The 11,648-nt window shown below is 44.0% G+C and overlaps 1 protein-coding gene across 1 annotated transcript in view; it reads left to right on the top strand.

Moving 5' to 3' along the window:
* The window catches only part of Slc25a13 (solute carrier family 25 member 13), a 158,203-nt gene that overhangs the window by 19,119 nt on the left and 127,436 nt on the right, over positions 1-11,648 (top strand). Inside the window, exon 2 of the mRNA XM_055612918.1 lies at positions 7,214-7,267. Coding sequence (XP_055468893.1) covers positions 7,214-7,267 — 54 coding nt within the window. The remainder of the gene's footprint in view (positions 1-7,213; positions 7,268-11,648) is intronic.

The following is an 11,648-nucleotide window of genomic DNA, read 5'->3' as shown; positions in this document are numbered from 1 at the left end:
CCTTCCTTCCTTCCTTCCTTCCTTCCTTCCTTCCTTCCTGTTTTGGTCTCCATGTAGCCCAGGTTAGCCTTGAACTCACTATGTAGCTGAAGGTGACCTCGAGCTTCTGCTTGTCATACCTTTATCTTCCCAGAGCTAGGTTTATCGGTGTGAGGCACTGTGCCTGGTCCCTGCACTGCTGGGGACAGAAAGCCCAGGCTTTTTGTGCATGATATCACACAGTGGAGCTATTCGCCTAGCCCTCCAATAGTATTTTCTGTAAAGTGTTTTTCTTCTTAGCATGTCATCTTTTGTTACCTAGTTCTGAGTTCAGTGGAGCAGAAATTTCCTGTCGTCTTGTTATTATTTGGCTTATTTGTTTTATTGAGGGGCAGCTGATTTTTCCAGTATTAACAGTTGAAGACTTTTGAGAATAGGTTTTCTGCATTCTAATTGTCTGTCAGGTAACCATACAAAAGAGAGAAGGTAGGTTTTCTTTTCATCTTGTAAGTGCAGATTTAAAAGCTCAAAAATGTTGACTGATTGCCCAAGGTCATTTTAGGCCTGTCTGGGTCCCAAGATTTTCTTCTAAACTTCTGTTGTGGACTCCTGGCAGCATCAGCAGGATGTAAAGAGAAAAGAAAAGTATGTATTGTAGGAAAGATTCTTAGTGTCTGTCTTCAGTTCTTCCTCCTGGGAGCATTGACTGGAATGCCAGCTAGCTTGAGCTTAATTACAATGAGAACTGAAAGTGTGTTTATAGCTTTTATTTATTTTGGCATAACAGAACCCACAGCTAAACTGTGAATTGCTTAACTGGTGCGCTCTGCCTTTTAATACCAGATTGTTAATGGTGATGGTTGTAGTTGTTCAATGTGTGTCTGCAGCAGAGTCACGAGTTACCAGTTACTTAGTCTGAAGTGACCTGCCTCTCCTTAACCCTCTGATGCTTTAGAAGTGAATTGTTGAGTGAAAGGAAGCTTTGAGGGTCGATTACCCAGAAGTGTTGTGGTTGCAAGAATGCTTAATGCGGCATTTTGTCTGTATACCAGTTTATAGTTCTGTGACTCGTCTAATTACAGCTCTTCACTAAGAGAACCTAAGGAAACCTAATATAAGGCTTGGATGAGTGATTCGGTGCCTTAAGTTAAAAAAAATGATTTTTGTAAATTTGATGAGACACCTCTCCCCTCAAGGCAGTGGTAACTGTGGTTTCAGGGAGTTCCAAACTTTCTTTTGCAATAACTGATTGTATCAGTCCAGGTTGACTCGCGGGGAACAGAGCCCTCCCTCAGCAGAGGGAGATTTATTACAGGCTATTAAATGGCTTATAGAATTTGTTGGGGTGGGTGAAGAAACAGACTTGAGGTTGAGCTCTTAGGAATGACTTCCAGAGCTTCACAGCAGACCAGGCCACCAAGGGAGCAGTGACCTCCGATGCAGTCAGGCTGTGTGCTGCCAAGTGAAGGGTGTTTTGGAGGACATGCAGTGAACGGTGTGGGAGGGCAGGACAGTGGCACAGGAAAACTAGACACTTTTCAGCTAAGGTGTCTGCTAGCAGGAGCAGCAGGAGCGTGGATTCTTCGAAAATCCCACCACATTTCTTCTGATTGACAGCCCCTGGGCCATATAGCTCCAAAGGATTTTTAGCTATGGAACTTCGACTATGTAGTCTGCAATGTATACCTGGAGAAGGAATGTGGGCTGCAGCTGCTGAGTTGCTAGGCAATCCCCAGGAGCACTTTTCATGACTTACACTTGGCTCCTCAGCTAGAGAGACTGTGGTACTGGTTTTCCTGGCTCTTTTTTTTTTTTTTTTTTTTTTTTTTTTTTGTTACCCCATGCTAGCTCTCACACATACACATACATGATAGCCTGCTTTTGAGGAGTCCCCTTTTCTGGTTTTTCTATAAAAGATAGTCGTCCTATCAGGTGATCGTGGGGGCGGCACTTCTGGCAGTGTTTTGACCTCCCAGGCTTCTCGGGTTGGGGAAGTGAGTTAGGGAGAGACTGCTGAGGGCTGAGCTGCCGCTGCAGCTGGCTGTCAGCCACTGCCTCTGCCCACCCACCCACCGTAATCTTCTGCCGTGTTAAAGACACGCCGTATTTGCTACTTTTATACTTCTAAAGCCATCTTATATTCGTGATTTTTTTTTCATCACAGTCATAAAATATGCAGTTAAAGCTTTTTAAGGAAGTATGTTTTCTTGAAGATGAAAATTTTGATTTTATTTGAATTGACTTAGCAGATAATATACTATAATACACATTATATCTATTATATATCCCCCAAGTCAGCTGCCTTAGCCCATAAGGGAGGGAGTTTTATCTTAGCCCAGTGTTGTGGGAATGGAATAGCAGCATGGGGGGCCTCTTGGCTGTGCAAGTGGGAGCTTGCTCTTGTGAGGAAGCGAACACCAGACAGGAAGCAAGGCCAGGCTGTGAACTTCAGAGCCCCCAGTGACCACTTGCTCCCACTAGACTCTTCTCCCTAAATAGCACCGCCTCAAGCTGGGACCACGTCTTCAAGCCTATGTGTCTGTGAGAGAAGCTTTGCAAACTAGGTTGCAGAGATTTTGAATTCAGGGTCCTGGAAAGCTCTTTATGCTTTTGGATGCCCCCCTCATTTTCTTCAGAGATCTGCATGTGGGGAAGTTCATGTAAGTGCAAGTGCCCAGGCTCAGAATTTCAAGATCCGCTGAACTGAAGCAAGCCACCATTGTAGGTCTGATGTCCCGCTCCTCAAGGCTGTATCCAGCCGGGTCTCACATCTTCAGAGCTTCCTCCCTACCTCTCCTCCTCTTCCTCCTAAGACAGGGTCTCCTACATCCAAGGTGGTCTCAGAGAGTCAAGGATGCTTCTCTAGGGCCGGGATTACCATACCCAGCCATGTTGGATTTCTTCTCTGCCCCTACTGCCGTCTGTCACACCGACCAACTATTTTGAGTGCACAAGAGTATGCCACTGCAGTTCGTGAAAGTAATGAGCCTGGGACTGTGGCTTGATTCCAGAGTAAGCAAGCGGATTTAAAAATTACTCCTATGCATAGGAATCTTTCCCCTGCCATTGGCAGTTCCAACTTGTGTTAGAATGAGAGTTTATTTGTCCTGAAAGACACCTTTCTGGTTCTTCCTGTTATATTTTTGTTCCCTTTATGAAAAAAGCCAGTTAGTGAAGTCGTGTTATTATGTTACTGTTTGTTTTTTTTTTTTTTTTAATTTCTTAACCTAGTTTGTGTGTGTTTTGCAGATGATATTGATGACCTCTTCACATGGCTATAACTAGTGTCTGTCTTGTTAAAGCACATTTCATACTTCAGAATTCTCTAGTTTTACCAACTCGTATCTTGGATTTATAGAACATACCTGCAATTTCCATATAAGTTAAATCATATTAGATGTTTCCCAGTGTATGGGAGTAGTAGCCATGCAGCTCGTTGCTTCTTTTTCTCTTAAGTTTGGAATTACTGTAACATGTTGTCTGACCGAGTACAAAATTCTCTATTGTGTTGATTTAAATATCAAGTGTTAGTTCATAGTCACGTGCAAAGAACTCTTTTCCTCTTAGATTCGGAAACCAACTACTTAATTTATTTAAAATGTAGTACAATTTTTATTTTTAGTTTAGACTTTAGTATACAACAGAAAATAAGATAATGATAAGTAATGGTAACATCAAGTAATTAAATGACTAGTACTCGTACATATTTACATGTTATTTTGTAAGATACACATACCCACATGTGTATGTACAAAGATGATCCATCTGGAAACTATCTGAAGTTTGATGGCTCTTCTGTAGCCCAAGAATAAACTCCAGGCTCTTCGACGATAAAGCATGCCTCAGAACAGCTGTTCTGGGTTATCTTAAAAAGGACGGCTCCACTTCTCTGGTTAGCTTGTCTCAGCACATACCATCTTGGGTATTGCTTTTGCCACCAGGTAAGACTGTCTCATGACGCCTTTGTTGGAAGGACCCTGCTGTTTGAGGTTGGAGTTCTACCAGTTCGGATAGCCATTCTAAGCTCAGCTTTAAGGTTCAAGACTCCCTCTCCCTAGTGTGGCCTCCTGCTCTCTCTGCCTGACTTCATCTCGAGAGTTTCTCTAGACAGATGCCCCTAACCACATTTGGTACATGGCCTTTGACACAGCCCCTTGATACCTATGGGTATCTCCCCTCCTTGTACCTATAGGATAATTAGGTACCGTGTTCCTGTTAATATGATAGAACCGTGCCAGTTAATGCAAATCAAGCATCCTGAAAGCGCCTAGTTCTAACCAATTATGTACACCTGGCCTAGGAGCCCTTCCACTCCCCAAGGGGCATATAGCCTTTGTTCTCCCGAATTAAAGTTGAACTAGTTCCCTGAAGTGGTTCCTGGAACGTGCTCACAGCCTTCCAAGCTCTGTGCCTTGTCTTCTGCTCCTCCTGCCTTTTTATGCTGGTGGCCAACAGCTCCCCCAGGTAAGGAAGAAAATACCAGTAGGCACCCAAGGTGGACCATGAATTTATGACCCTGAGATTAAGAGTCTCATCTCTACCACTGAGCTAAACTGTTCTGGGTTATTGTGAAAAGGACAGCTCCATTTCTTTGGCTAACTTTTCTCAGTACGTCTCAGTACGTATTTTCTTGGGTATTGCTTTTGCCACCAGGTAGACTCTGTTTCACATCGTAGTTCTGACCTGCAACTTTGTGTAGTCATCAATGTGCTTGTTTTGCCTCAGATGACATGGGGGTGTGAGTAGAGGCCAAAATGGATCTTCCAAATAGCTACCTAGTGTGTGCTGAGTGGGCAGTAGATGGAGTGAGTACAGATAAGGCCCAGGAGGCCGGTAGTCAGTTTTAAGAAACTGTCTCCTGGTTCCATCGTTCTCTGTGCCTAAGAAGATGACTCTCAGTCTCAGGCAAATGCCCAAGTGATCATTAACCAGCTACCCACCTGCAGCCCTGGGTCTGCTTTCGAGAGTAGCGTTGTGTAGGCTAGGAGAGCAAAGGCTGTGGTGTGTGGCTGGGGCTTTTGTGAGTGTCTGTGAGAGCACCAACTTTTCTTCCTCTCTCCTGGTTCTCCCTTCTGTGTGAGGACAGTCTGACACCAAAGCGCTCTTCTTTTTCAAAGTCTCAAACTCTAGATCCTTCTGCCTTAGTCTCTGAAATTCTGGGATTACAGCTGTGCACCATTGTGCCAGGCAAACCCCATTTAGAACAATGGTTTTGATTCTGGCGCGGTCTGTTTTCCGTAAGGCTGTGATGTGGGGATGGGAGATTTGAGACCGAGAAAACACAAGCGCAAACAGAAAACTGACTTTTCATCTGACTTACGGAAAGGAAGTACATGTCTTTCTCTGAACCTTGATTTCCCCTTCTGACTTGCTGTGAGGACCCGACGTTGTAACTACATTGTAAACTGAAGGGTACATTCTTGGTGGCATTGGCTCCAAGAGAGATTTTATTTACTTTGTACTCTCCTGTGCCTAGACCCTGCATGGGTTACAAAGTGAAGAGTTTGCTTTTTCTCTCAAAGAGGTTCAGTTCTGGCTAGGGACGTTGATGATTTGGGGGGTCAGGAGACGATGGTGCTTTGGGAAGTCAGGCCAAGGAGGTGCATGCTGGGATAGCAATGCCCAGTATTGTTCATACAGAGTGTGTAGTGTCGTGAACTGAGCAGATGTGCAAACCTGCATTCAGACAGAGCAAGCTTAGCTCATTCCGTAGAACATTTCTCTACCTTTAAAAAAAACAAAAAACAAAAAACAAACAAACATTAGGAATTTAGGTCAGCATATGTGCAGCCTCTCTTTCCATGCCTAGTAAATACCCCGTCATAGGGTAGGATTATTACCAAGGTGGGAGGAATGTTTCTGCTCCGGAGTGGAGGTAGAGGCACTTCTGTGATGCCTTTTCTTGGAGTGTTCATCCTGACTCCACCTTTCCACCAACAGGGCCTCCTCTTCTCAAACCTGGAGGTCAGCAGCGTCATTAATCATTTGTGTTGGTTCGTGGTCAGCGGCATCATTAATCATGGCTTGGTTAGTGCTCTTACTTTCCCTCCGTTCTTGAACAGCAAAGGACACCGGCTAATTCTGGGTTTAAGACAGCGATAGTGTCAGGTATTCAGCTGAAGTGGAAAGAGTCTATCTTGGCATTAGCAAAACAAGGCGACCAAGCAGCTGCTTTCAGAGAGCCTACCTCCCCTTCCAGTGAAGTTTAATAAATTTATTCCTGACAGTGGTGAGCCAATGGGCTCTGGTAGTTCCATATTGAGAGACAAAAAATCTCATTGTTAAGGATCTCAGAAGAGCCTTTGCAAACACACAGAAGGGATTTAGAACAATTTGCATAAATCTCCTCTTGGAGAGGGACACGATTCCAGCTTTGGGGTGGCTCCGGGGCCCCCCCCCGCCTTGGCTGTATCATGGGGTGACAGTGTTCTTGCTGAGAACTGCGTCTCATGACCACTTTTGCCAACAGGACTGGGTGATGGGACATTGAATAAGCCCACTGTTTGCTTCAGCATAAGGGTTCTTTTGTGTCGGCCTGGGCCAGTCATGTTCAAGTTTGTCTTGCTTTTTTTCCCCCAGTGATGTTTTTGGACTTTGTGGCCTGGATTGCTAAGCACAACACCTATTCTGAGCTAATCTGTCAAGTTTTACTGGTGGAAGGTAACCACAGTCCCTTGAGTTTCTAGAATGTGAAGAATAATAGTCACACCTTTGGAGACTTATGATTTATTAAGGCTGGGGAGAGAGAGGTGGAGAGGCTCCTTGGCCTGCCTAGGTCGGTGGGTGTACGTGCTGTTCATGGAGGAACTGTGGGAAGCAGTTTCCTTTGGGTCCTTAATATGATTTACTAGTTCACTAACTTTTAAGAAACATGCTCCTATGCAGGATTGGCAAACAGGTTGTACTTAATATTTAATATTCCCATGGGAGAAGGCATGAGTTACTCTTGGGTGTGGTTTAGAAATGCCAGGTGTTCACTAATTCCCCCCCCCCTTTAATACTGAACACTAAATATTGAAGCTTTTCTGATTTCTCATACAGAATGTTATCATTTTAGAAGCCACATGGAGTCTGCCTTAAAATCTGGGGACTAGTTTACACACTGGAGCAATTTGGTACTTTAAGGACAAAAATGAAATGTACTAATTTCTAACCCAAAGTTTATTTTCCCTCCTGCTAGCTTGATTTCTCAGCTTTGTTCTAATAATATAAACATTTTTATGTTTATTTATAGGTGGCTTTAACCAAGAGAGCAGATCCAGCTGAGCTTAAAGCAATATTTTTGAAGGTCAGTATAAAGGAATCTATTTTGTTTCTTGTTTAGTTTGTGTTCTATAACTTTAGAAGATTATTTCAAACAGCTCTTTATTTTATTGTTGAAAAGTTTAAAAGCATCTCCCAAAGTGTCTTAATGTAGCATTCATGAAAGGGATCCTTTATAATTCTGTTTTTTTGGAAACCATATAGGTGATTTCTGGTGATGGGGATATAGCTTATATTTTAATTTCTTTCATGGCATACAGTTCACCTGAAAATACTTGAGAGGCTGAGCTGTGTGACTTAGTACCTGTTGAGGGCTGGGCTCTGAAGGGACCATTCCCAGCATTGCCTTTTCTCCTAGGAAGTTTTAGGTTCTGTGTCAGCATCTGCCAGAGAGGCTTGTCCTCCCTCCACAGGGTAGAAGAGGCCCACTGTTTTCCTCTGCTCATGGCCATCTTCATTGTATCACCACTCTGGATAAATGTGAACACTGCGGTGCCCGTTCTAAGAACTTATTATTTCTTTGATTTCCTGTACTCCCTCCCCCCTGTGTTTCAGAACAGTTCATGGTTAGTACAAGTCTTCTTGGGGTCTCAAACCTTTCTTTTGGTGGGGGAGAGGCTTAACATCAGAAAAGAAAAGGCCCATTTTATAAACACAATAAGAACAAAATATGTGAGCCTGCTCTAAGCATTGAAAAGAAACATGTGCAAATCAAAGTGTTCCAGTTGTGTGGAGGGAACAGTCAGAACTTCAGTGGTCCATTCTAGGCAATGGATAGAGAATAGTTGGGATGCTGGTACTTGTTGCAACAAGCCCGGCTGGAACATTGGCGTTCTCTTTGAAGGCTGATCTTGGGGAAAGTGCTCGGCAGGGTTTATCTGGATGGAAAGAGGCACCAGAGCATCAAATCAGAAACTTGATGTGACCTGACTATCGATTACATGGGCCTCACTTTCTTCATGAAAAATATATTAGAATAAAAAAAAAAAAATAGAGGGAGGGCTTGAATTCCAGCCTCCTCTAAAGAATGCTTGCCCACCATGGATGGGGCCCCAGCTATAACCCTCGGTGCTGAGGAAGAGAGAAAAAATAAGGACCTTGAGCACGGACGGGATATTTGAGGTTAAGAAATTATAATTTAGCCAGGCATGGTGGGCGGCACATGCCTTTAATACTAGCTCTTGGGAGGCAGAGGCAGTTGGATCTCTATGACTTTGAGGCCACCCTGGGCTACAAAAGTGAGTTCCAGGACACCCAGTTTTATATAATAGAGACTCTGTCTCAAAAAACCAAAACAAAACTAAAGTGCAATCTTTTTGTATACACTGGAACATTTATAGATGACAGTGTGATATGATAGTAGAGATCTGCTTTAAAGTCTGATTTTTTTGGGGGGAGGGGATGGAGAGATGGCTCAGTGGTTAAGAGCACTGCCTGCTCTTCCTAAAGGACCCGAGTTCAATTCCCAGCACCTACATGGCAGCTTACAACTGTCCATTTCCAAGGGATCAGACACATTCATACTAATGCACATAAAATAAAATGAAATAAATTATTTAAAAAATCTGATTTTTGGTGGGAGGGGAAGGTGGGTGGTATTGTGAAAAAAATTAAAATTAGGAACTGGAATATTCGCCTTATTGTACTTTCATTTCTTCTACATTGTATGCTTGGATATTTTCATAAGGAAAAGTTAGAAGAGATTATAGAGATTGAGTAAATTAACTGGTGTGCACTGTTCAGCACTTGACATGCTTTTAAGTTAAGTGAGATGCTTGAAATTAAAGGATGCAGATCCAGGGAGGGTGGGCTGAAGATCTGGCTCAGTGGTTAAGAGGGTTAGGAATGCCTACTGCTCTTTCAGAGGACCCAGGTTCAGTTCCCAGCACTGTTAGCAGGCAGCTCAACACTTGTATAGTTCCAGGGCATCTGACATTCTCTGGCCTGTGGGGGCACTTGCATGCATTTGATGTCCATAAACTCAGGCACACAGATGCACACGTAATAAGTAAAACAAACAAACAAGAACAACAACAACAACAAAAAATAAATGCAGAAAAGCAAAGATTCCAGAGGCTGAACACAGGGGAAGTTTTCAGAGGAGGAAAAAGGGTTAAATTTTTAAGGATGTCTGGATTTTATACACAGAATACTGTAAGGTAGAAAAGGGCCTCCAATGATGGAACTCACGAGGATAGACGATATTCACGTCTTCCTCCAGTTAATGGTTTGGGGCTGGAGAGATGGTTCCATCTGGCTCAAAGAAACCCAGGGAGCGTAGGAGCTTTTTGCAGGCGGCTGAATAGCCCCTGGTGGCATTTCTATGTAGAAGAAGCCAGTCTCAAGGCCAACTTTGGAATCTTTGGAACGAGGTAGGAGACTACGTCACTTTTGTTATGGCTTAGAGTCTGAGGTGATGCAGAGGAAGAGTTGCGTACGTGAAGAAAACTGAATCAGCCGTCTGTGGAAGGGATTTTGGATTTGGCACAGGGTCTGGTGACGTCACCAGGCCTAGATAGTGTGGGACCAACACAAATCCACCTTGCCTCAGCGTGCTTGTTGACTGTCTCATGTAGATGATGGCTGTGGTGAGGGGGTGAGAAGAGAATGGGCGCCATGGGGGCTGCCAGGCTGGACCTGTTAAGTAAGGATAAGTTTACATTCTGCGAACCCTTCTCTGGTGTTTTCTATTCATGAGGTTTTCTGACTTGATTTTCTCTCTTAATAAGAACTCCATGTGGAATCACCAGCCTGCTCTCTGCTGAGCTAGGCAGAAGGAAGGATTCTGCTGTAACTAGAGAGGGATGGAAAAAAGCCTTTGATACGAGATGTCCTGGGCCATAGGGGAGTTGGCAGCTCTGGAGGTCAGAGAGAGCCATGCGGAGCTGTGGGGAAGAGGGCTGGCTCCGGAGGACTGAAGGCACCCTTCTGGCTCTTCACTTGCATGTTTTTGAGGAGATTGAGTCTCATCTCACCCACCCTGCTTTGAGGTTGACTTTTAGAGGTTGAGCATCTAGTAAGGATGCATAAATCATGACTCCGCCCTTAAATATTTCTCTCTGTGTGTACGTAAGGAAACAGAATCATGGTGTGGTTGGTAGGTATGACGTAGCGTTTAACTTGAGGGGAGAGTATGTGAGGCCAGTTACGTCTTCCTATGGAAGTTGTGGAAAGGAGGTTCGAGCTGGGATTGGGAAAGGATAGGTTGTCCATCCGGTACTCCAAGGGGTGCAGATTTAGTGTCGGTCAGGGGCATAGGCTGTGTGGCAGATAGGGAGACTGAGTCAGCTGCTCCAAGGGTTCAGCTGTGTGGCGGGGAGAGGTTGGTGGGGAGAGCATGCGGAGGCTCTGGCACAGTGGTGGAGGAGAAGAGGGCCATGCAGAGGTCTGGAGATGGTTTGGGAGGAAAACCTCTCCGGGTTGAACTTGTTTATTCTTCAAATTATTATTATTATTTTTTTTTAAATGAGACTCTGTCAGGGAGAGCACTATGCATTCATTACAGGATATAGGTGATAGAAGGCTTGTGGGTGGTTTGTTTTGAGGCAGGGTATCTCTACATAGCCCTGGCTGTCCGGGAACTCACTATGCAGATCAGGTTGACCTTGAACTCACAAGTGTGTCTGCTGCTGCCTCCCCAGTGCTCATCTGTGGCCAGCTTAATGGGCTCTTTTGTTATAATAAAGGGGGCTAGGTGTATGATATGACTAGTGTGTACATGCCCTGAGTGCCTAGTCACAGAACTTTTTGTGGTGACAATTGCAAACAGCAATAAAATTATAAAACAAATATCTACATGACAGCCCTTAAGTTAAATGAAGACGTGTCACATCTGTTTGTACATTTTCACACAAACTTTACTAATGTATTTCTTTTTTTCAGTATTTACTATAATTTATCTTGAGTGCTCAGTTAATAAGTACAGTTTCCTTTTTGCATCGTGGACCCAATAATAGACTCCTGATAATAGGCAATATTGACCATCAGTATTCTTCTTCTCTGTTTCATTTAATTCTGTCCTTAGAACAGGGAACCAAGGTAAAGACTGGCAGGTGACAAGACTTGGAATTCTCTGGCTGAAAGAGCGTCAAGGAGAATTTGCCTTTCAGCCCCAGGGTGTGAATGATTCCTGGCAAACACGGGTGGCTGGATGATAAGGGTTCTGACCTAAGCCATCACTCACAGGCTTTTATTATAATAGCTAGTGGGGAACAAGCCAGATAGGACTCCTGTCCTTGTGGAGTAGGCTCTGCAGGGGCTGGCTCCTTTTCTGAGTACTTTTGCTGCTATCCTCATTCAGTATGATGTTAACAGTAATGGAAAATCATCTAAAGAATTATAAGAAGCCGTCCTAAACACACACACACACACACACACACACACACACACACACACACACACACACA

Source organism: Psammomys obesus, unplaced genomic scaffold (genome assembly GCF_907164565.1).
Source record: "Psammomys obesus unplaced genomic scaffold, mPsaObe1.curated_primary_1811, whole genome shotgun sequence".
In the NCBI taxonomy this organism is placed as follows: Eukaryota; Metazoa; Chordata; class Mammalia; order Rodentia; family Muridae; genus Psammomys; species Psammomys obesus.
The sequence above is the reverse complement of the archived record's forward strand: the minus strand, read 5'-3'. Positions and strand labels throughout refer to the sequence as shown.